Source organism: Grammomys surdaster, unplaced genomic scaffold (genome assembly GCF_004785775.1).
Source record: "Grammomys surdaster isolate TR1022 unplaced genomic scaffold, NIH_TR_1.0 125767, whole genome shotgun sequence".
Taxonomy (NCBI): Eukaryota; Metazoa; Chordata; class Mammalia; order Rodentia; family Muridae; genus Grammomys; species Grammomys surdaster.
Window position 1 is genome coordinate 1,316,867 of NW_021620598.1, and position 24,531 is coordinate 1,341,397.

Here is a 24,531-nt window from a genome sequence, read left to right on the forward strand (position 1 = left end):
GTTAGGATGACTTGGTAAGTCCTGATTGGATATGTTAGCCAGTGTAGCCAAATAATGCATTTTGATTGATGGATCTTGGTGTTTTGATAGCTGAGCCTTGTAGTTTCAGGCATAAGGAAGTGGCCAAATAAGGGAACAGACCTTGGTGGCTAGCTTTACGGATATAATCTAACAGTTTAGCAAGAGAGGGGGAGGGGGAAAGCGATTAACCTATCAGGGTCATGTTTGCAATGCTTAGACCTGTTACAGAGCCGCTCACTCTGAACAAGGGCAGAATTGTCACATGCTCTTGTGGTGACAAATGGTGAAACTCCCTGAGACCAAAATGAGGAGTTCACTTCAGCACAGGGGTTGTCACCAGCCCACCACACTGCCAAGGGAGCACTGGGTTACTGTCATTCAAGGGCCAGATGAGGAGCTTGGGTGTTAGGCAGACACAGGCCTGGCGTGAGGGAGAGGGAAGTGCTCCTAGCACTGTGCTGTCTGCTCTCCACGCTTAGCCTTACAATGAACCACATACATCTGGTTTTCCCTCCAGAGCTCTTGGAAGCAGATATAAAGTTCTGGGTGGTTAAATGATGCTTATCAGGTGTGAGGAAGAATGCTTCCTAGTCTCTCTGAGCACATGAGGACAGGCGAGAAGGCAACGTGTGGCCAGTGGGCCCTTATATTTTCCTAAAATTCAGACAGGAGAACAAGAGAGAAATATGGACAAAAGGACACATGAGCCATGAGAAAGGATGTAAAACTCATTTTTTTCCCCCTAGTTTCAACTCTGTCATAGTTTTCACCCTCCGTAATGGGTTTGGGAATTCAACTCTCTGGGTATTGAAATACCAAAGACCATTTTTTGCAATGCAAAATGCAAAAATCCAGCCTGTGTTGCTCCTTTGAGACATGACTGATTCGGGTAGCTTTTTAATCCTATTCACCACTAATGGAGAAGGAATTGAACATCACTTGTCACTGAACACATGTATCATGTAGCCCCGGTCATCCTGGAACTCACTTTGTAGACCAGGCTAACCTCGAGTTTGGAGATCCATCTGCCTCTGCTTCCCAAGTGCTGGGATTAAAGGTGTGTGCTGCAACATCCATCTCAAAAAAAAAAAAAAGTAATTTTTAAAATTATTTATTTATTTATTTTTATTGGGGAATGGGTCTCTAGGAGGTGGTCCTGGGGCCCCCCCAAAAAAAGTATTTTTAAAAGAAATTTGTTCTGTGGGGTGAGGGATTTTGTAACTTATCTTTTTTTTTTCTGCCTAAAACTGTAGCAAACCATTCTACTATAGGTTCAGTGGTTAAGAGTATATGCTGCTTCTCCAGAGGACCTGAGTTAGAGTCCCAGTACCCATATAGTGATTAACTGTCTGTAACTAAAATTCCAGGGATGACCCAGCTAGTAGGAGCCAGGTGGATGGACCATTTCAAACCAGAGCACTGGAGCGGGCTGAGAAGATGCTCAAGAGTCCAATACTCTCTCCTAGATTTCACGGGCACCAAACATGAATGTAGTAGTACACAGACATGCATGCAGCCAAAACATACATACACATAAAAATATTAAAAATAAACTTTAACTAAAAATTATATTACAGTGTAATGTACAAATCATATTGCTATACATAAAACAAATTGCGAGTCTAAGCCACTTGGTCAAAGATACTTTGTATCAGAACAGTCAGGACCATAAACCATCTAGCTCCCAGCTTTCCCAACTCCTGCCTTTACTGGCATCACATTTTTTATTTATAAGTGACACTTGACATGGAAACTTCAGGCCCTCCCAGCCTGGTTCTGCCTTCCTGTAACCCTAGCTACTTAGGAGGCTGAGGCAAAGGGGCCAGAGGCTGAATGAAGTCCAGGCTGAGTAACTGAAGGAGACAGCTTGTCAAAAGGAAAGGGCTGAGTGTAGCTCAGCGGTAGAGCCTCTGCCTAGCACGCAAGAGGGCTGTGATTACAGTTCCTAGTATTGTAAAATTAAACAAAGAGCTGAAAAGATGGCTCAGCGGTTGAGAGCGTAACTACTCTTACAGAGGACCAGAACTGAAGTCCAAGCACCCACTTGATGGCTCACAATAGTCTGTAACTCCAGTTCTAGGGGACTTAAGGTCCTCTTATGGCCTCCTTGGACACTGCACACCCGTGGTGCACAGACATACATGCAGACAAAATACTCATACACATGGAGGGTGGGGAAGCACAAGAATCTTTTTAAAAGGAAGGAAGGAAGGAAGGAAGGAAGGAAGGAAGGAAGGAAGGAAGGAAAAAAGGAAGGAAAAAAGGAAGGAAGGAAGGAAGGAAGGAAAAAAGGAAGGAAGGAAGGAAGGAAGGAAGGAAGGAAGGAAGGAAGGAAGGGTGAAAGAAAATCTCTCCGTGAATTGAAAACGTACAGGAAGCAAAATAAACAACTGCAAAACCAGAAACCCTACAAGAAAATAAAGGAAAGACAATATGTGGACGGTGGCATCTCTCGTGTAATAAAATAAAGGAGAGAGTGCCACCGGCGCGCCATCCAGGACTTGAAAGAAAAGGGAATGAAAAGAGGGGCTTCTGCCCAGCAAGCAAGCATCCAAGCCTAGGATTTGGGAAAGCCCACATGAGGGCGGGACGTGAGTCCAGTACGCCCATTGGGCCTCCCACTGACTTATTTGCATGGTCCGAGCGGGGCGGGGCCTCGGCTGAAGTCACCCGAGGACTGCTTAGGAGGCTGCTGCTCCTTAAGCTCCGAGCAGCAACGCGGGGAGCAGAGCTGAGCTGCAGCGCCACCCGGAGCGCCGAGCGCCATGTATGACCCGGAGCGCCGCTGGAGCCTGTCGTTCGCAGGCTGCGGCTTCCTGGGCTTCTACCACGTCGGGGCTACGCTATGTCTGAGCGAGCGCGCCCCGCATCTCCTCCGCGATGCGCACACTTTCTTCGGCTGCTCGGCCGGTGCACTGCACGCGGTCACCTTCGTGTGCAGTCTCCCTCTCGGTGCGTCCACGTCCACTACCCAGGCCTCGCGTGCGGGGAGGGGTTGCTCCACCTGGGAAATCGGTAACACTATCGGGGTGACCGAAGAAACTTGTCTGGAGAGCTCTCACCCTTCCCAGTGTCGTTGGGCACCTAGCTGGAGACCCGTGGCCTGTCACCTGGCGTGGGATTTCCCGGAGCTGGCGGGAGCAGAAGCGTTCTGCACGGGAGACTCTCGAGCATCTTCTTTCCGGCGCGCTCTGGCGCTCTGGTTTGAAATGGGACCCCCCACTTGGGTCCTGCCAGCTGGGTCATTCCTGAGCAGCAGGGAACGACGCAGGTTTGCGGGGTCCTCTGGTCCCTAAGCCGCAGAAGGTTTGTCCTGTGTGGCTCTGGCTAGTGTCCCATGGTGGGTGCCGCCAGGAGGGGTAGAAAGCATCCAGACTAGAACACTCTTGGTGGCAGTCCAACCCTTCAGTCGCCTTTAGAGGTGGCTGCTGGGGGCGGGGTGCGTGGGTTAGAGAACTATTTGGAACACTCCCTAGAAGCTGGAATGGGTTCCCAGACAGGTCCAGTTCCACCCTCTCCTGTTTTCACTAGCCTGGGCAAGCGGCCCTTCCCAGATCGATGTCACTGGCAGTGACATTCTGGGCATTTGAATCTTGGCCTAATTAAACATTTGCCAGTGCACCCATGAGGTGAGTTTACTCTCTCCTCTCCCCCTGAACTACTAGGATGCGATGCCCTCCCTCCCCAGTGTCATAGCTGGATGCTTCTGAGATTGTGGGCGGGGCTTGGCTAAGTGCCCACGGGGGAACTGCTGACACCCAAAGGTCCCCAGGCTGCATGATAATGTCCTGCATCAACCTTCATTGATCTGGGCCTCTTTAACACTACTCTTTGCTCTGCTGGCCACAGACAGCAGGGAGAGACTTTGGCAGGCAGGGGGAAGCCCCTGCTGATGAGCTGATCTCTGCCATTGGGTAGAACCAGTGAGCAGACCCTGAGCTGATGAGACTCAGGGATTAGAAGATAAGTAAATCTGGCTGTGTGCCTGCTTGTCCATCTTCCCCAGTGAGGGAGGAAGCCAGGAGTAAAGGGCAATAAAAGTGACCTCTGGAGAGACTAGATCAGCCCAATGGCCATTGCACACCCTGGCTTCAGCACTAAAGGCAGTGAGGGCTCTGAGCCCCAATGAGGATGGATGATTATTGGGGCCAGGTTTAAATACATTGACCCCAGGAATCTTTTTTTTTTTTTTTTTTTTTTTTGGTTTTTCGAGACAGAGTTTCTCTGTATAGCCCTGGCTGTCCTGGAACTCACTCTGTAGACCAGGCTGGCCTCGAACTCAGAAATCCGCCTGCCTCTGCCACCCAAGTGCTGGGATTAAAGGCGTGTGCCACCACTTCCCGGCAGACCCCAGGAATCTTAAGTACACCCACTTTCATACAGAGCAGTGGTTCTCAACCTGTGGGTCACAACCTCTCTGGGGGTCCAATGACCCTTTCTCACAGGAGTCACAACCCTTTCCCAGGAGACCTAAGACCACTGGAAGACAGATATTTATGTTATGATTCATAACAGCAAAATTACATTATGAGTATCAACAAAAATAATTTTATGTTTGGGTGGGGCACCAAAACATGAGGGACAAGGAAGGTCAAGAACCACTGATAAAAGGGGTGTTTGTAACTACACAAAAGACAGGGGTAGCCTGAGGCTGTCCTGTCAGGTCACAGAGAGGGCAAAACTACAGATTAGCTCTAGTGGGAGCTGCTAAGGTGCTTTGCCCGGGGCTTGGAATGGGCACAGGTGTTTGGGGCATCTGAGTGTTTGGCTGGACTTGTCAGAGAGGTAGGTGCGATGGCCACCAGTGTGTGTATTCATCTTCAAGCCAGGATCAGCAATGGGGCAGGGTTTGCTGGGAGTCAGAGTTAGAGTTGGATCAGGCTGGGATATCCCTGTCCTTTTGGAACAAGGATTCATGTTGTAAGTGCCAGGGCAGAGTGGATTGGCCAAAGCGGGCTGGTCTGGAGAGTGAGGGCAGATGGAACGTGAGTATGCCTTGTACGGACTGTGCAATCTGGGAAGTCTGGGCTTAGAGGCTTCCGTGGAGACCAGCCACTTAAGCAGCCTCTTCTGGGTTGAGCATTTTATAGATGTTATTTTACGCCATCCTTTCTGTCTCCAAAAGTGAATACATTGTTTACTCTCCTTGAAAAAGGGCAGTCTAGCGGCTGCGGAGATGCCTCAGTGATTGAGATCACTGACAGCCCTTGCAGAGCAGCTGCTTATCAACTTACTGACCACCTATAATTCTAGATCCTGGAAAAGTGATGCTGTCTTCTGGCCTCTGTGGGTCTTTGCACACATGTGGCGCACATAAGCTCCTGTACACATGTGCATGTAAATAATCTCATTTAAAAGATTATTTAGAAATTTAAAGTCAACGTGCAGTCTAGACAGATGGTGGAGTGCTCTCCACTGTAAGGGGTAGAGGTCAGATCCACATGTAAGTCCAGGCCTGCATTATTTCTTCTGTACCTTCTGATGTTGAGTCCATTTGTGCCAAGGGTGGAATGCTGATGTGTTGGTGGCTTGTGGCTTTATGGACACGTAAGTGGAGTGTCTCATGTGCATGGGCCACTGGAAGGCCTATCCCAGCACCATCCGAGAAATATACACCACATACCATACAGGCTATAATTTTTAGTTGCTCCATTGAATAAAGTCAGACAGCCGGGTGGTGGTGGCGCACGCCTTTAATCCCAGCACTTGGGAGGCAGAGGCAGGCGGATTTCTGAGTTTGAGGCCAGCCTGATCTACAGAGTGAGTTCCAGGACAGCCAGGGCTACACAGAGAAACCCTGTCTCAAAAAACAAACAAACAAACAAACAAACAAACAAAGAATAAAGTCAGACAAAGGTGAAAATGATTTTTTGAGTCACACCCAGAATATTACCACTTTGTAATGACTCTAATTACTGTTAATGAGATAATGTCACCTAGTAAACCTTTGGAATATAGGGTGTCACCTATAACCGCCTTGAATGTACCCAATCATGACCAAAACACAGGGTGTGCTTTATGGTGTCTTAACTGGGGCCAGCCACAGTTCAAGGGTCCTGTGTGTTCTCCGATGTGGTACCCTGTTCTATGTGTTTGTCCTCTGTCCCCAGACTACATAATGGAGATCCTCATGAACCTCGTACGGAAAGCCAGGAGCCGTAACATCAGCACCCTCCACCCGTTCTTCAACATTAACAAGTGCGTCAGAGATGGGCTGCAGGAGACCCTCCCAGACAACGTCCACCAGCTCATTTCTGGGAAGGTTTACATCTCCCTCACCAGGGTGTCGGATGGAGAGAATGTGCTGGTGTCAGAGTTCCATTCCAAAGATGAAGTGGTGGATGTAAGCATTTTGCCTCCCTGGGTGTGGTCACATGAAATTGCAGTATAGGGCTGTCATTGTCTCACTGGACTGGGGCCATGGGAATGCTACACATTCAGAGACTTTGTCTGGTCACCCGGAAGCCTTATCATGCCAGGACTCTTTAATTCTCTTAATTTTTCCAGTGCTGGGAAGGGAGATAGGGTTTTGGTCACACCAGGCAAGTGCTTGACTGTGCAGCTGCACCCTACCACAAGTTTTCTTTTTTGTTTTTTTAAGACTCAGAGAACTGGTTTGGGTGTGCCCCACACCTCGGCATATGCATGTTATGCAGTAAGGTTGGCTTTTTGAATGAAGCTTCTCCAGGGTGAGACCATTCTTGTTTGTTTCTATTGCCTGTTCTTGTACAGAGAAGATCATTTTTGCCATATCAAAATGCCACATTTGGCATATATATATGCTTTTTTTTTTTTTTTTGGTTTGGTTTTTCGAGACAGGGTTTCTCTGTGTAGCCCTGGCTGGCCTGGAACTCACTCTGTAGACCAGGCTAGCCTCGAACTCTCGAACTCAGAAATCTGCCTGCCTCTGCCTCCCAAGTGCTGGGATTAAAGACGTGCGCCACCACCGCCCGGCTCATATATATGCTTTTTATAGTTCTTGAATGAATGACTACATTTGAGTCCCTATGAGGCTGAACAAGTGTCCAGCAGCCCTGCGTGCAGTCTGGTCCTCCATTCAAGTTTCTAGTAGCTTCTGAACTGCGGACACCTCTCTGTTCTCAACGGACAGCGTGTTGTCCAGAACAGTGATTCTCACAGTGTGGTCTAGGGAACCACTGTTCTATATGGCCCCCAGCTGGCTTCAGGAGAGCTCTAAGGGCGGGCGCAGGGTCTTCCTGTAGAGCCTAGGTGAGATGCATCATTCCAGCCCCTTATGCCACCAAGTCAGCAATGATGTGGTCAGCCTGAGGATTAAGGACAGAAGATTGAACTGTGTGGACAGTAAAGCTAAGGGGCTGGCATTGCTGCTAAGACCCAAGGGCCTCAAATACAGTAGTGAGTGTCATTCATTCACCCAGGTATTAAATAAAACCTACTGTCACCAGGAGGCAGAGGCAGGTGGATCTCTGTGAGTTCAAGTCCAGCCTGGTCTACAGAGCAAGTTCCAGGACAGCCAAGGATACAAGGAGAAACTTAATCTTGGAAAAACCAAACCAACCAACCAAACAACAGCCAAAAACAAAACAAAACAAAACCCTACTGTGTGCAGAGAGCATTTCACTTGTGCTGCTCACCTGGGAAGCGCTGTGCCCTCTGACAGTCTACTTTTTTCTCACAGGCCCTGGTGTGCTCCTGCTTCATCCCTCTCTTCTCTGGCCTAATCCCTCCTTCCTTCCGAGGTGAGGTAAGTGTTGGGGGTCGCTGGGCAGCCGAGTGTTTGAGGTCCCCATTTGTAGTGAGCTGGGCTCTGACTCCTATGACTGTATCTAACCCTAGAGCTGGGATCTTCAGTCTCGAGGACAGAAGCTGAGCTAGGCATTCCCAGCAGACTGACACAGACTTACACCCTCCAGGAGTTTCCTCCACCTCCTGTCTGCTGTCTGTCAGGTACACTGGCTTGGCTCCCTTAATCTGCTCTTGAGTACCCTAGGAAGCCTCTTGGTGGCCTAATTTGAGTATAAGATGCTTAAGAATTAAATTACTCTTGTTAGGCAGTTGATTTTCATGGGACTATGGGCTAGCTGTCTATTTCTTTTTTTAATCTTGTAGACAGGGTCTTTCTATGTAACTTTGGCTAGAATTCTCTAGGTAGACCAGGCTGGCCTTAAACGCACAGAGTCTTGACTCTGCCACCTAAGTACCAAGACTAAAAGACAAGCAAGTGTCATCACACCCGACAGTGAATCAATCTACATTTTCTTTTGTTGTTGTTGTTTAAGTTTCTTGATATGTGTGAGTATCTGCCTGAGTGTATGTACCGTGTGTGTTCTTTGTGGGAATAGCCCAGAACTAGGCTGCTAGGGAAGCTAGTGATTAAGCACACCTTCGACCTTGATACTGGTCCCCAGTTATCTTGTGACATAATATAGGCATGTGATCTTTCCAGAACTAAGTGGAAGGGACCTAGGAGCATTGTGGCGATGTCCATACACTCTTAGAACGCACGCCTGGATTTTCCTCTAGACAGGAGAGTCAAGAGTTCAAGGTCAGCCTTAGCTACATAAGACTCTGTCATGACACAGTGACTTCCACAGGTAATCCTAGCAATCAGGGATGGAGGCTGGAGGATCATGCGTTCAAGGCCAGAGTGTAACCCCCTTTTCAAAAGAAAAGTATTACAGGAAAGCAGGCTCAATTGAATACCTTGTCCTAGATCTCCCAAAGGGAGTCTGGTTTTGAACCTATGGCCATGTGTCTCCTTGGTGCAGGGTTCATATCACATACTATCCCTAGTATATATAATACCCTTTGTTTATATGGTCCCTTTATGCACACAATAAGGACTCACCTATGGGTGTCCACCCAGCATTAGGACTTGGGAAGCATACCATGGAGTGGACACTCATCGCCATGAGTCTCTCTCCCTGGCATGGCGGACATCCTTTGCAGCAGCACACAGCAACCTTGAAAGTCAGGAAGAAGGTTCCTGGCAGAGTGGTTCCCAGACCACCATATTGGCTGCAATGTCTTGTAAAAACACTTAAACACAATCTCCTCCCTCTTCCCTTCCTTACAGCGGTACGTGGATGGAGGAGCGAGCAACAACGTCCCTGTGCTAGATGCCAAAACCACCATCACGGTGTCCCCTTTCTATGGTGAGCATGACATCTGCCCCAAGGTCAAGTCCACCAACTTCTTCCATGTGAATATCACCAATCTCAGTCTCCGCCTCTGCACCGGGAACCTCCATCTTCTGACCAGAGCACTCTTCCCACCGGATGTGAAGGTGAGCTGGGGTGCCACTCTCTGCACCCCAGATAGCTGAGGACACTAGTTAGTCTCTCCATGAGCAGACAGAAAGAGATTATGCCATGGTGGTGACTCAGAAAGATTGCTGTCCTAGAGCTGGGCGATCATCCCCCTGGCCACAGGCTCTACCAAGAATCACATGGACAGACGTTGAGTTCAGACTCACCTTCAGGGATTCGGGGCTAAGAAGTCATGGGTAGGGGATGGTGTCTACATTTCTTTTCCTGTGGTTATGATTTTTTAAAAAAAATCCTGACAAAGGGAAGTTTTCTGAAAAAAAAAATTTTTATTCAGTTCAAGGCACAGTCCACGATAACAGGGAAGTCTGGAGCTTGTGGCAGTGGGTCACATGGAGTCCACAATCAGGAAGCAGGGTGCGATGAATGTGTGCCCAGCTTCCCTTCTCCACGTGTAAAACCCAGGATCCCAGCCTGGGAGTGGAGCCACTCACAGTGGGTGGGGCTTCCTGCCCCAACTAACACAGTCATGATAAACTCCCACAGGCCTGCTTAGAGTCCTGTCTCCTAGGTGAGTCTAGATTGTATCAAGTCAGCAGTTGGCACTACCCATAGAAGGGTAGGTGGGTGATACATACCTGTATTCCAGCACCCAAGAGACTGAGGCAGGGGGGTAGAGAGCTTGAGTTAAGTCTGGGCTTCCTGGAAAGACCCTTCCTTAAAAAACAAAACAAACAAACAAACAAACAAAAAAACAAAATTGAGGGCTAGAGAGATGGCTCAGCAGTTAAGAACACTGACTACTCTTCCAGAGGTCCTGAGTTCAATTCCCAGCAACCTCATGGCAGCTCACAACAATAATGGGATCTGATGCCCTCTTCTGGCATGCAGGCATACAAGTAGACAGAGCACTCATACATAAATACATAAATAAATAAAGTTTTTGTTTTGTTTTGTTTTGTTTTGTTTTGTTTTGAGACAAGGTTTCTCTGTGTAGCTCTGGCTGTCCTGGAACTCACTCTGTAGACCAGGCTGGCCTTGAACTCAGAAATCTGCCTGCCTCTGCCTCCCAAGTGCTGGGATTAAAGGCGTGCGCCACCACTGCCCGGCAATAGATAAAGTTTTTTTTTTTAAATGTTTTTAAAAAATGAACTAGAAAGATGGCTTAGAGGTGAAGAACATTCTCTGCTCTCGTAGAGGACCTGAACTTGATTCCTAACACCCATGACGGGTACACAAAGCCTGTAACTCGAACACCAATGCCTGTGGCTTCTATGAGTACCTATATACACATGAGCATACCTATATATGCTGGGCAATGGTGGTGCATGTCTTTAGTCCCAGGGCTTGGGAGGCAGAGGCAGGCAGATCTCTGTGAGTTTGAGGCCAGCCTGGTCTACAGAGCTAGTTCCAGGACAGCCAGGGCTACACAGAGAAACCCTATCTCAAAAACAAAAACAAACCCTCCACCAAAAGAAAATACATATTAAAAAAATAATAATAAATCTTAAAAACACAACCACAAACAAGGTGCGGTAGTGCATTCCTTTAATCCTAGCTCTCAGGAGGCAGAAGCAAAAGGATCTTTGTGACTTTAAACTAGGGCTATAGAAAGAGACCCTGCCTCAAAAACAAACAAACAAAAACAAACAAAAAACCCAAAAAAACCATGGGCCCTTAAGATGGCTCAGTGTGTAAAGGCGCTGGCTGCCAAGTATGACAAAGTTTATTCTTGGGAACCCACAGAGCAAGAGAAAGTAATTTCCTGTAAATTGTTCTCTGATTTCCATGTGCACGCATGGACACACACACACACACACTAGATATTTGAAATGAAACAGGCAAGGCCCCAGACATTTCGATTTTCTCTTTTCGTGTGGTATTGAAGATGGATGGAGGTCATGGCCTCACATATGCCAGGCAAAGGCGGAGCACTGAGCCATGCCCCCAACCCTCACTGGTGGATTATGGGTAAGGCCTCATAGCTGAGCCACACCTCCCATGTCCTCAGTTCTGGGCAAGAGCTACACTGGTGAGCCATGCTCCCAATTCAGAACTCTTTTCATGTTGGTTCCTGACAAGATTCCGATTTATACCCCATCAAGGAGCCACCACAGCCAGGGGGTTCTCTTTTCTGATGGGTCCTTTAGTGCAGCGACCATGTCTCCGCGGGTCTGTTGAGAGAACCTGGCCACCTATACCCAAGTTTCTCACCAATCATGATGTTCAATGGTGACCGTCCAGGGACAGTTAGGGTAGTACCGTGTTGGCTACAGTGCCAAGGCTTAGCCCCAGGCCGAGGCTGTGTGGAACACTCACTGCTCCTGTTGGCAGAGTATCTGTAGAGAAGACATTGGAGCTGAGACCTGGGGAGGCACAGAGTTAGGTAGACCCTCTCATGGGGCCTCCACGCCTTGGATGTCCTAGGTCTTTAGAGGGCATGGCAGTCACAGCCCAGTGGTTCACCTGCCTGATTTGCTCGCAGGTGATGGCAGACCTGTGTTTTCAAGGGTACCTGGACGCCTTCCGGTTCCTGGAGGAGAACGGTAGGTCCTGCCTAGGGGTTACTGCAGAGTCTTTCAGTTCTGTCATCCAGCCTCATGGCTTTCCCTGAGGCTCACTTTACCCGCTTCTCAGCCCTGTGGGATAGGGAACCTTTGCCCAGGTTTTAGATGGCTGGGGAGGAGAGGCCAGCAGGGCAGGGGCAGCCATCATGATACAGAGCTGGGATGTGAACCTGGGAAGACTGACCGCACTGTAGGGCCCCTCCTCTGCAGGCAGCTTGGTTTTCTTTGGGCTCTTTTGCGAGCCCTTAGCATAATGGACTGTTTGACAGGGCTCCAGGGCAGTTTCCAGATGAGGGTGTCAAAATCTGCTCCCTAGCCAAATGTGGGTCCCACCCAGATGAGACTTCTTCCCAGCAGGCACCTGCCCCTGAGTCATCCAAGCTTACCTGGGTGACCAGGTTGGACTCTGCATATGTAGTCACACAGTGGGATGGCATGTTGACATCGTGACTGTCTCAGTTTACACAGGCATGTCCTATAATCACACAGAGAGGAAAGCCAGCCCTTCTTAAAACATGTCCATGCCATAAGCCGGGCCTGGTAGCATGGGCCTGTCATCTCAGCTACTCAGGAGGCTGAGGCAGGAGGATTGTAGTTCAAGGCCTAGCTTGGTTGCCAAGAGAGCTGAAAACCAGCTAGCCTAGGCTACTTAGTAAGACTTCGTGCATATGTGTGTGTGTATGTATGTATGTGTATATTTGTATGTATGTATGTTATATATATGTGTGTGTGTATACATATGTATGTATTAAGTATATATGTGTGTTTGTGTGTGTATATATAGCCATATACATATGTGGCTAAGGCTATAGCTCAGTGCTAGTGTTAGTGTGCATGCCTAGTATATAGAAGGCCCTGGGTTCAGTCCTCAGGCCCATCAGGAAAAGAAAGGAAGAGAAGGAAAAGAGGGAAAGGGGAAGATAAAAAAGGAGGATTAGTAGAACATTTGACCAGCATGTGTGGCATAGAAACACATTTATGGAGACAGAGGAGAAGATATTTTTGTAAGGACAGATGTACATTTATAACAGAAAGCATTCCTGTATGCTGAACCAGGTCACCACAGAGCCATGGCAAGAGAGTCTGCAGCCTTAGAGCCAGCCTGAGCTATCTAGTGAGACCTTGGCTCAAAGGGAAGAAACAAAAAGCACAAGAGAAGAAGAAAGACAGAGTCAAAGAGAGAAAGAGAGACAGGGAATGGATGTGGCACTGCCTGCCTCTCAGTACTTGACAGCCACGTGACAGAGGGTTTTATCTTGGACACCAGAACTGTCTCTGCCAAATAACAGCCGTGTGACTTTGAACAAACGTCTGTGCTTGTGATTCCTCAGCTGACGGTTGTCTTAGTTGGGGTTTTATTGCTGTGAAGAGACACCATGGCCATCGCAAGTCTCATAAAGGGAAACATTTAATTTCCTTCACAAAACATTCCATTTTTCTGAAATGGCTGACAGTTCACAGGTTTAGTCCGTTACATCGTGGCAGGAAGCATGGCCACTGTCCAGGCAGACATGGTGCAGGAGATGGAGTTGAGAGTTCCACATCTGGATTGGCAGGCATCAAGGAGAGACTGTCACACTGTGTGTTGCGTTGCTTAAACATATATGACCTCAGAGCCTGTCTCCACAGTGACAGTGACATACTTCCCATAACAAGGCCACACCTACTCCAACAAGGCCACACCCACTCCAACAAGGCCACACCCATGCCAACAAGGCCACACCCATGCCAACAAGGCCACACCTACTCCTATGAGGCCACACAATAGGAATCAAACACTTGAGACTGTGGGGGGCCATTCCTATTCAAACCACCACACAAGTAGACCGGATGATTCTGGTAGCTGTTGAATGACCACTGACTGCTGTTGTTCAGGGCCTGGATTTTGTGCTCATCCTGTGAGAGAAGAGCTATTTGTTCATTGTAGTATTTTACTTTAAAGCTTGTGAACAACAGTTGCAGAGAGACTCTTACACAGCTAGAGAGTGAGCTAGCGAGCCGGGCAGGAACCACAAACCACACTCCCATCGGCCCAGCTGCACACGCCATATTCCTCTCTGTTCTGCTGAAAAATCACAAGCACAGACGCTTGTTCAAAGTCACATGGCCATTAGTTGGCAGAGCCAGCTCTGGTGTCCCTTACCGCACACCCTGCATGGGATTGTAGCAAGTGTGCCGTGCTGTGTTGATTCACCTTCCCCGCTGTCAGGAGCAGAGTGGGACCGGTAGAGGAACACAGTCTCCCATCTATCTCTCCCTTCACGGGTATCTCCGTGTTCTCTGCAGGCATCTGTAATGGACCACAGCGCAGCCTGAGTCTGTACTCGGAGGAGATGGTGCCAGAAGCCTGCTTGGAAAATGGCAACCTTGTGGGAGACAAGGTGCCAGTCAGCCTATGCCTCACAGCTGTGCCCTGTGATGAGAACATCTGGGAGATGCTGTCCCCCAAACTCAGCACAGGTACTGCTATTGTGGGGCAGGATGAGACTGGAGTGTGCCAATCAGTACAAGGGACTGGGCCGCCTGTTGTTTGTGAGGGGGAAAGGTACCACTTGTCCCACAAGAATTCTCTGGGGTTATGGGGACAGGCCATAGGGATATCACCATCTACTACACAAGCTGGCCACTGCCACCCATCCCTGTACCTTCTGCTATCCTTAGAGATCATGATCAGGAGGACAGCTGATGCAGTTGAGCCCAGTGTTACCCACACAGGCTCCAGCCCAGCAGCCAGGCCCAGGCCCACCCTGCCCAGCTGCCTCCCTACTGCCTCCAGCTATGTTAAGAGCCGTGGATATGAGGGAGGACCTGGGATCCAGCCTCAGTCTCCGAACTCTTCATTCAGAATGCCTTTGGAGTCACTGTTGTCTTCTTGTCCATCTGTCTGTCTCTCCTTAGCTCCCTCGTTCTTCAACCGTGGTTTTAAACCTCCATGTGATGTACTTTATCTTATTGGCTGTTGAGTAGATTCCAAATGTTCTAAATTTCTGTGTCCCTACAAATTCCTGTGCTGACAGCAGAATGGGGGGTTGTCCTTAGGAGGTGGAGGGTTTAAGGAAAACCTTAGCTACATCGTGAATTCCGAGTCAGCCTGGGCTACGTGAAATCCTACCTCAAGAACAAAAATAATTCTCATACTGAAATCCAAGCCCCCAAGGGGATGGTATTGGGAGGCAGGCATTGGAACAACTCCTGAGGGCAAGGCCTTCCAAATGAGACTGGTGCTGTAAAGAGGGCCAGACTGTGGTGGCGCACACCTTTAGTCCCAGCACCTGGGAGGCAGAGGCAGGTGGATCTCTGAGTTTGAGGCCAACCTGCTCTACAGAATGAGTTCCAGGACAGCCAGAGCTATATAGAGAAATGCTGTCTTGAAAAAAAAGAGGATTGGAGAGAAGGCTTGGCAGTTAAGAGCACTGACTGCTCTTCCAGAGGTCCTGAGTTCAATTCCCAGCAACTACATGGTGGCTCACAATCATCTGTAATGAGATCCAATACTCTCTTCTTGAAGGTAGCTACAGTGTACTATACATAAAATAAACAATTCTTAAAAAAAGAAAAAGAAAGAAAGAAGAAGAAGAAAAGAGGGTCAATGGATATCCTCCAGTCCTTCAGTCCACAGAAGTGCAACCTGGGCCATCACCAGACACCAGTGACTGCTGGCATCATAATAATTGGCCTTCCAGCATCCAAATCTGTGAGGAGGCCGTGTTTGTTGTTTATAGAAGTGGCTGGGTAACAGTGTGACAGTGGTCTGATCCACCAAGTCAGACAAAACAGACAGACTAGTCCACAAACCAGCTTCCTGCTTGGCCCAGGACAGGCTCAGCCTTGAATGGAACCCAGTGTCTGCCCTCCAGGCAGTAGCTGTTCTATGGGAGGTATCAGGTCATCAGGGGAAGAGCGAGCCAGCTGAGGAGTGCGGGTGTTGTCAGGGAAGTTGTGTACTCCCTCAAACTTATCTGGAAACACTGAAGAGTCATAGACCTAAACCTGTGCCAATAGCGGGGAGGGATAGTGGGAGAGGGGGAGCGGGGGAGGGAGAGCGAGTCTTACTATGTAGCTCACACCAGCCACAAACTTGAAATCCCCCTGCTTCAGTTTCCCAAGTGCTGAGATTAGAACCACCACACCTGGCTTGAGGCAGGTTTCTGATTACCTCAGCATCACCCTCGCTGTGAGAGAAATGGCTCACAAGCCCCAGCATGTTGGATCTGAGCAGCTGCCGGCCTTTTGGCTCCAGGCTTCCTGTCTTTCAAAGCTCATCTTTGAAAGAGGGGCTTGAATCCTGGTATTCTCAGGAGCTGTTCAGACTTATAGTCCCAAATTGCCTTTTTTCAGCTCTGAGTGAAGCGATTAAGGACAGGGGGGGCTACCTGAGCAAAGTCTGCAACCTCCTGCCTGTCAGGATCCTGTCTTACATCATGCTGCCCTGCACTCTGCCCGTGGAGTCGGCCATCGCTGCAGTCCACAGGTGAGCATCGAGGCATGGCGTGGTAGCCAGTGAGCTACCACAGAGCTCACTGTCAGAGAGTGGTGTCAGCCCAGGCTGGCTGTATGTCACAAGATGGAGCCCCTGGGAGAGGCCCTCCCTCCTTGAGCCATGGCTATATCCGCAGCGTGCTGTACGCTCTGAAGGCATCTGGAGACTCATGGCTTTTAAGTGTCATCGGGTCCTAACCATTCATCATCTCCTGGGGAAACTAAGAGGTAGAAGCCACCACTCTGTAGCTACCGAGCTGGTGAATTAGAAGGCCAGGCCTAGGAACAGGTCCTTTGCTGTCCCTTGGGCCTGTGTTTCAAATCACTGTACTGAACTGAGAGGCCCATTCCCCTCTGGCCATGGTTACATGATCTGAATCAGAGTCAGTAGTGAGGTGATCCTGGAACTTGGGAACGGGCTCCCTCTCAAACAGCACAGCAAGGCAGCAGCTCAGTTTAGTCATCAGAATAGCAGGCTGCATCCCTTCCACAGCTGTGTGGCCCTGGACTAATGAAGGTGCCCCTCTGGGCTTCAGCTTTCCAGAAGCAGAAGACTGATTGTGAGGTCCTGGGTGTGGAATAGTGTGCTCCCGTGTCCGGTTAGCAGTAGGGATTTGTTTTCAGGTTGACTTCCCTTGTTGGAAACTTCTGAGGGTTTGGTTTTGTTGTTGCTACTTTGGAACTCTGGGTATTTGCACAGACTTACCAGTTAAGCAAGTTCAAACAGGTAAACATCGCAGAAATGTTTTGAGCATCACACCAGTGCTCAGAAGGTTCAGACTTTTATACTGGGTGTGGTGCCACACACCTGTGGTCCCAGCACTCTGGGATGGAGGCTGAGGCAGAAGGGTCAGGAATTCAAAACTATCCTGGGCCACAGAGTTAGTCAAGGCCAGCTTGGGCTATGTATAGAGACCCTGTCTCATAACCAAAATGTGTCCAGGGATGGAGCTCGCTGGTTGAGTGGATAGTCGGCACAGTTCAGTCCACATGCTACTGTTAGGAAAGAGAAGGGAGGGAAGGAGAGAGAGGAAGGGAGAGAGGGAAAGGGGGGAAGAGAGAAAAGGAGAGGGGGAGAGGAGAACAAAGAGGGTGAGAAAGGGAGGAGGGAGAGGAAGGAAGGGAGGGAAGGAGAGGGAGAGAGGGAGAGGAAAAGGGGGAGAGAGAGAGGGAAAGGAGGAGAAAGAGAAAGGGAGAGAGAAAAAGAGGAAAGGAGAGGGGGAGGAAGGTAAGAGAGAGAGGGAGAGAGAGGGAAGGAGAGGGAGAGGGAGATAGGGAGAGGGAGGGAGGGAGGGAGGGAGAGAGAGAGAGAGAGAGAGAGAGAGAGAGAGAGAGAGAGAGAGAGAGAGAGAGGAAGTATGTTATTTAGAGGTTCTGGATGTGCCTTTTGCCCTGGACCTCTCCTGGTGTCCTTATCCTGTCCAATCTGGGCCGGTACCTCATGGACGTGACCCAGCCCAGCCCTTTCATTTCTTTGGATCCTGTCTCTTTTTCTTGGCATTTCCTTTGTTTTTCTGAAGTGGAGCCTTCCTAAATCCCCACGGAAACAGCGGTCTGCCAGCCTCCTTAGAGCCTCACCTGTTGCCTGCCCCTGACTGCTGGGCAGCTGCTCACAGACCTGCGGGCACAGTCTGTCCTCTGAGAGCCTAGCTGGGGTTTCCATGCGATTATCCATGACTTCCACCTGTTCTCCTCTGTGGCCTGTAGGTTCTTGGTCTTTCTGCCCCTCCTCAGCCAGTCTTTCATTCCACCTGGTTCTGACTTCTGAGTGCTGGGGTTAAAGGTGTGCACCATCACCTTCTCAGATTTACCTTCCGGTTCCACCCTCCGGGTTTTAACATTAGGAGCATGAGTGAACTTATCCACTCTGACTGGTCTTTTCTTCCGGTTCCTTTACTTGAGCGTTCTCATCTTGGTTTGTAGGTGCTGGGAGAGGGGCATTGAGGGTGTGTCTGTGGAAGTGGATGTGTCTGTGTGTTGAGGGGTAGTTCGACATCTATGTATGCATTGATTGATTGACTGATTTTGTGTCTGTGTGTGTGCCTGTGTGTGTGTGTGTGTGTGTGTGTGTGTGTGTGTGTGTGTGTGTGTGTTTTAACACAGGTTCTCACTGTTTGAAGAGGCAGGCTGTCCCTGAATTCTTGATCCTCCTGCTTTAGCCTCCAAGTGATAGATACGCACCACAGTGCTTAGGTGAGTGTTCTGGCATACCGCCTTTTCCAGCTATAGCAGGGCCACATCCTATGTGTGGCGGTCAGAGGACAACTCTCAGATGTTGGCTCTCTCCTTCCATTGTCTGAATCCTAAAAATCAAACTCAAGGTGTCAGGGAAGAAATGGTTCACAGGGCAGAAAACACTGGTACCCTGTGAACCATCTCTCTGACCCATGTGCTTGTACTTCTGAGACAGAATTTTAACTCTGTAGCCCAAGCTGGCCTACAACTTACTGTGTAGATCAGACTGACCTTAAACTCAAGTCAGACCTCTCTTGTGCATGCAGGGTGGGGATAAGGCATAATTCACCTCTCCCCCATCCCACTGCGATCTTATATCAGGGACATCAGCATCACTCCCTGCCTAGGAGCAATGCTGAGCCAGCCTGCTTCTGCAGGAAGCAGGTCTCCCTTGGGGGTGCTTCCTCCTTGTCCTTCCTGGAGGCTTGGATACAAGGCCAAGTTTGACTGTATTACCAGTGCTTTGCGGTGTCTGGTTCCCTCCCCTTCTGGCTGACGCTATGGAATCTCTTAGCCAGGTCAGCAGTTCACACATGCAGCCAGCTCAGCTGCTTAGGAAGCTAAGGCCCCTAAAAAAAGCCCAGGAGGTCTAGGCCAGCCTGTCAAGAACTCTGTGTGAAAAGAAATAAATAACCCAGGTCTGTCTCCCCGCTTCTCCTCACTTTGCTCTCTTGGCAAGCCTACTGCGCGTGTGTGGGTCCTATACCTCTGGATAGGACTTGCAGGAAGCTAGTCTTGTCTGTGTCCCCCTCATTTGTATCTCAGAGCATTTGTATCTTTAGTTTCTCCACCAAAATCCTGGGGCAGCTTTACTGATCCAGTGTCCCCCTTGAACAGCTTCTTCACCGACAAAATAAATCGAATTAAGTCAAAGTTGTTGTAAAAAGGCAGGTTTATTGGGGCAGGTCTGGGTTGGGTTCACCAACGTCACAGGAGGGGGAGGATCATTGAACTTGCCAGGCTGAGCTCCAGTAGAGGCTGCTGGGGGAGTAGGGGAGGGGAGTTGTGAAGTGATGGTTATTTGATAAGTTTAGGGCCCTTTAGGTGGGTCTTTAGGTCCAGTGATTACTTTGGAATCTGGAACTGGGAGCTGGCTTTGTCCAGTGTTTTGCATGAGCTTTTGCAAGCATGGGCTCCTGGTCAGAAGAGAAGGGATGGGGGAGGTGTGGTCTCTTGACCCATACCTTTGTTCCCAAACCTCCAGTCTACCACCCCTCTGGAGTCAGACTACTGCTCAGGGGAGGCTCTTACCAGCTACCTACCTCTTGCCAGAGTCTACAGATGGTTTTGGACCCTGTGGTGCTACAGTTGGATTCAGATTAGCCATGCATGGCCTCTGTGGAGCGCCCAGGCCTCGGCCAGCATTTGTGCCCATGTACATATATGTGCATTAGGTAGAACGACCCCAAGTTGCTGTCTTTCCTATTCACTCCCAGGAGCTTTCTGGAACCTTAAATGGTCTGTGTGCTTCAGAGATTTTTGAAGGTTTGCTGTTGTGATGATATCCCAGATATGTCTTAGGGAGGGTATCAGATTGGAGTTAGAGGTGATACAGGCAGCTCACTTTGGATAAAGGTCACTGTTAGGACTGCTTTTTTTTTTAGGATTTATTTATTAATTTTATGTATATGAGTACACCGTTGCTGTCTTCAGACACACTAGAAGAGGGCAGCGGATCCCATTCCAGATGGTCGCGAGCCACCACTTGGTTGCTGGAAATTGAACTCTGGAAGAGCAGCCAGTGCTCTTAGCCACTGAGCCATCTCTCCAGCCCCAGGACTGCTTTTTATTGCAGTGTTGGCCACTTTTTATTGACCTTTTTTTCTTTTCTGGTTTATCTTTAGACTGATACAGTGAGCACATGTGTGCATGTGGTATTTGTGCCCATGTACATATATGTGCCATGTGTGTTTCTATGTGGAGTACATATGCATGGTTTCTGCTATGAAATATAATGCAGAGTTAAGGGGGCACTTGGAGGGCCCATCCCAAGATGTCTTCCTGAGAAATCCCACCTTGTGACAAGACCTGGTATAAGGGAGGTCTATTGTGGGGGAAGGGAAGGGAGCCAGACGGGGGGGGGCAGAGAAGGACAGAAAGAGAAAGGGAGACTGGCTGGGAACATGTGGGAACAGAGAGAGGAAGAAAGTGAGAGAGAATAAGGGAGAGAGAAGGGAAGAGACAGAGGGGCAGGGCTGGGGTAACAAACAGTCCTCTTATAAGCTACCAGGCTACCCATACCTGGTGGCAGCTCAGGTAGCAATGGAGGCAGGTGATGACCTAAGCTGTTGTTAGGTCTCTGTTGCTAGGTGCCTGGGAGGAGCCTACCAGAATCACCTGTAAGCCAATAGTGTCCTTGGCTTCCTTCCCACAGGCTGCTGATGTGGCTCCCTGATATCCAGGATGATATCCAGTGGCTACAATGGGCGACATCCCAGGTTTGTGCCCGAATGACGATGTGCCTGCTCCCCTCTACCAGGTAAAAATACTTTGGCCTAGGCTCTGTGGGCCAGATGGGCATCCATGTTGTTCCCAGAGCTCTTAGGGTCAGAGCTTGGGTCTTGCCGAACCTAACGAGCCAGGCTCAATGACCTGACCTCAGCATGCCGATTAAAGAAACCAGTAGCAGAAAAAGCAGATTTATTTGAACACGAAAAGGTTCAAGCCAACCCCCTCTCCCATTAATCTTTAGGATAACAACAAGAGGCTTAGGTTTAAATTGAGGTCTTAATCAGGATGTCCTGATGACCATTGTCTGGGCCTCAGTCTCTCCTGTGAGGTTCCTACTTTCTCTCCCTAGCATGAGGTTCCTAGGGAAATCTCAGTTCTTTGACCTCTGTTGTATCAAAGGGCTGAGAGTCAGAGGGAGGGCATGGCTGTCTCTTCAGCGTGTCTTTCCTGCCAGAACAACTATAAGGCTTTGTGCTCAGGTTACATGCAAACATTCTAGCAATGTCTGACTCTGTGTCAAACAGGTGACAAGAGCATGTTGTTGTGGAGGAGACCCATGGTCCAGTTGTGGGCTTGTTGGTGGGTGAATCTGTGGATGTTTACCAGGGTGTTCAGGTGGTGGAGAAGGCCTCAGGGGACTGGACTGTCACCTCAGCACTGAAGGCAGGAGGAAGCTGTGGCTCTGGGCTGCACCTTTTCAGTGACCAGTCGTGGCCCCACCCTCTCTCGTATCTGTAGAAATTACTGCTGGTTTTTTCTTCCAGCCCCATGCTCCCAGAAATAAGACTCAGACTCAAAATATATTTACAAATACCTTGGCTATATAGCTGGTTCTTCTCAGACTAGATATAACTTAAGATAACCCATTGATTTTTAACCTACATTCTGCCACATGGCTGGTGACCCATGCTCAGGTACCATGAGTCTGTCTCTTCACATCTTTCCGGATGAATCTCTGACTCTGGCTCTACCTCATAATTCTTTCTGCCTCCTGGATGTCCTGCCTTCTACTCTACCTTTTCCTATAGGCCATGGGTTTTTTAATTGACAGGTGATGCAGCCATACAATCTACAACATACTCTCACTACAGGTATCTGTTAGGTTTTGGTGAAGTGTAGAGTTCTAGAGAACTCTGAAATTACTGGGGAGTAAGGAGTTTATTAAGTTTATTGGAGGAGTTATTAATGCCATGGACAGACAGACATCAGGAAAATGGCATAGTAGGGGCTACCAGAGAGTTCAGGCCCCAGCATCAGAGATAGAAGCAGGGTGGGGTCTTTGAAGAGATTCTGAACCCACACAGTGGAGGAGGGAATCTCTCTTTAGACCTTTTGAGGTTGAGGGAGGTGGACAACAAGAGACTACAGCCAGGCTCGAGGCAGGGAGGAGGTGGGGAGCAGGATGTAACCCCTTTGATGCAGACTCACTTCTCGGGTGGAATATTATGAGATGCCCGTCAGCATCTGTGAGAAGGAGACGTGAGCGGAGTCTGGATTCTGACATCAATCACATTCTCACAGTACTGAAGACCTGAGGGCCTTGGGAAGGGCCTGCAGCCTTACTTCCTTTTTTCCTTCCAGATCCCGAGTATCCAAGGATGAGCATGGAACACTCAACCATGGACATCACCCATCTCTCCACAAACCCCAAGGCAGCTCTGCTGGTTTGTAAATTGCTGGTCTCTGTGCTTCCAATGAACTTGGACATTCTCCCTGTGGATGGTCCAGGAGAGGCCAAAGCTGAGGGCACCCTGCCTTCCACTCCAGGTCCAGCTTGACCTTTATCTGGAGCAACAGTGTCTAGATGACGGGTCGGTGGGGATGCTATACTCTCTGTTTCCCTCTGGGAATGGTTCTGTTACTTTTGGAGGCAGCTAGGAAGTTTCTCTCCAGGAGCTGAGCCTGTGCAGCTGCCCCCTGGTGCTCTGTGGTGACCTCATTGCCTGTGACCTCAGGATCACGGGATCTAGGCTATATTGGTAGTTCATAGAAACCAAAGACAATAATTTGGTGTTTAGAAAGCTACTTTTGGTCTGGGTGAAGTCTGGTGCTTGAGAGCTAGCACAAAGAGGACAGTCAAACTGTCTCTCGGCCTGTCAATCGGGGATTCCAAGGGCATCAATGTTTGGAAACAGGAATCCAAACTGGGCAATCTCGTGCAATCTCGGGAGGAAAATTGTTTAGGAAGTGTGATAGGGCAGGCTGTGGCTATCTCTAAAAAGAGCCTACCAGATAACTTATTACTTTCAAGGACACCTTTGGCTCTTACTAAAATAGTTTATAAAGCATTTTATATAAACACACCAGGGAATGTGTAATGAACTACATGTATGATCAGTGTACTGTGACTAGAATTAACCGTAAGATAAAAATCTCTTGTATGTGGGGACGAAACAACACAGGTAGGAAACACAGCGGACCTCTGCCTCCTCAGCCTCAACTTGAACTTGGCTTGCTTTCTCTGCTGTCTCCAAATCGTTGTATAGTCATCTGCCATCACCGCCTCTCTCCTTTCCCATCTACTACACCGGCCTTAATGGGGATAAGTACCCACTTTTCTCAGGTGTCGGTACACAGCCGTGGGGGTGTCGTGTGTTTCCTGTAATTCAGACATTAGAACATAAACAAGCAGACAAACAAGCAAGCAAACAAAAGAAACAAGGTGCTGTTCATACTCTGAGCATTGACAGTGAAGGTGTGTGTCTCCCATGCCTGAGTCTCCTGGAGACCTAGTGAGCTCTAGGTTCGTGCAAGCACTTCTGGGGGAATCACATAATCTCAGTGGGGTTGATCCAGATTGATAGGAAAGGACTCTGGGGGAGACTGTGGTTCCAGAGACAAAGTGTCTAGGCTACACAGAAGATAAAATCGTCCCAAGGGAAGAAAACAAACCAGGAGCTGAGGTGCAGCTCAGTTGTTAGAGGGCTTCTCTAGCATGCATGAAGCCCAGTGTCCAGTCTCAGTACCATATAAACTGTGGCTTGACAGGCAGTGACATGTGCCTGTAATCCCTCAGTAGAGGCAAGAGGATCAGAAATTCAAGGTCATCCTCAACTACTTAGGGAGTTGGAGAGCTGCCTTGGCTAAATGAGACCCTGCCTCAAAAAGACAAAAAAAAAAAAAAAAAAATAGCAGAAACTTCTGCCTTGCTTTGAGCTGCCTCTTTCTGGAAGTTTCTCATCAGTAGAAACTTCCTGCCACCTTATCAGACAAAACTCCCACTGGTTTGGAGTCCTTCCATTCTCAGGAACATTAGGTGTCACACAGTGACCAGCAGGGAGCAGTGTCTTGACTGGTAAGCCCTTAGCAAAGCTGGTTCATCCGTTTAAAAGTAGGTGTGGGTGTGTTTATGCAAATGAGTATGCAAATTAGCCGAATAGCAGAAGGATTGAACGGACACACCAAAAATAACTACAACTGTTCAAGGGAAAAGGGTCCATAATAAATGTGGGGGACAATAAATAAATAAATAAATAAATGTATGTAATTTAATAAAATGTCTCTTCTGCCTCTCCTACAACTAAAAGGGA

The 24,531-nt window shown here is 48.8% G+C and overlaps 1 protein-coding gene across 3 annotated transcripts; it reads left to right on the forward strand.

Moving 5' to 3' along the window:
* The first annotated feature begins 2,743 nt into the window (after positions 1-2,743).
* On the forward strand, positions 2,744-24,487 carry Pnpla3 (patatin like phospholipase domain containing 3). 3 transcript variants are annotated; one of them, XM_028788756.1, is made up of 9 exons: positions 2,744-2,973; positions 6,132-6,364; positions 7,682-7,747; positions 9,080-9,289; positions 11,755-11,815; positions 14,123-14,296; positions 16,175-16,307; positions 20,925-21,029; positions 22,583-24,487. In XM_028788756.1, exons 1-9 carry the CDS (start codon positions 2,787-2,789, stop codon positions 22,671-22,673), a joined length of 1,260 nt encoding a protein of 419 aa, XP_028644589.1. In that variant the 5' UTR covers positions 2,744-2,786; the 3' UTR covers positions 22,674-24,487. The 3 variants fall into 3 exon arrangements, with proteins under 3 accessions (XP_028644589.1, XP_028644590.1, XP_028644587.1); XM_028788757.1 differs by lacking the exon at positions 22,583-24,487 and having other exon boundaries at positions 2,787-2,973; positions 20,925-21,033; XM_028788754.1 differs by lacking the exon at positions 2,744-2,973 and having other exon boundaries at positions 5,835-6,364.
* Positions 24,488-24,531: the final 44 nt, after the last annotated feature.

What these genes read in the sequence shown, in the direction of transcription:
- Pnpla3 (XM_028788754.1), top strand. Translation starts at nt 5,924, where the DNA reads ATGACTCTAATTACTGTTAATGAGATAATGTCACCTAGTAAACCTTTG. An exon ending in CTCCTTCCTTCCGAGGTGAG is followed by an intron (nt 7,748 to 9,079) that starts GTAAGTGTTGGG and finishes CCTTCCTTACAG; the next exon opens with CGGTACGTGGATGGAGGAGC. An exon ending in CCGGTTCCTGGAGGAGAACG is followed by an intron (nt 11,816 to 14,122) that starts GTAGGTCCTGCC and finishes TGTTCTCTGCAG; the next exon opens with GCATCTGTAATGGACCACAG.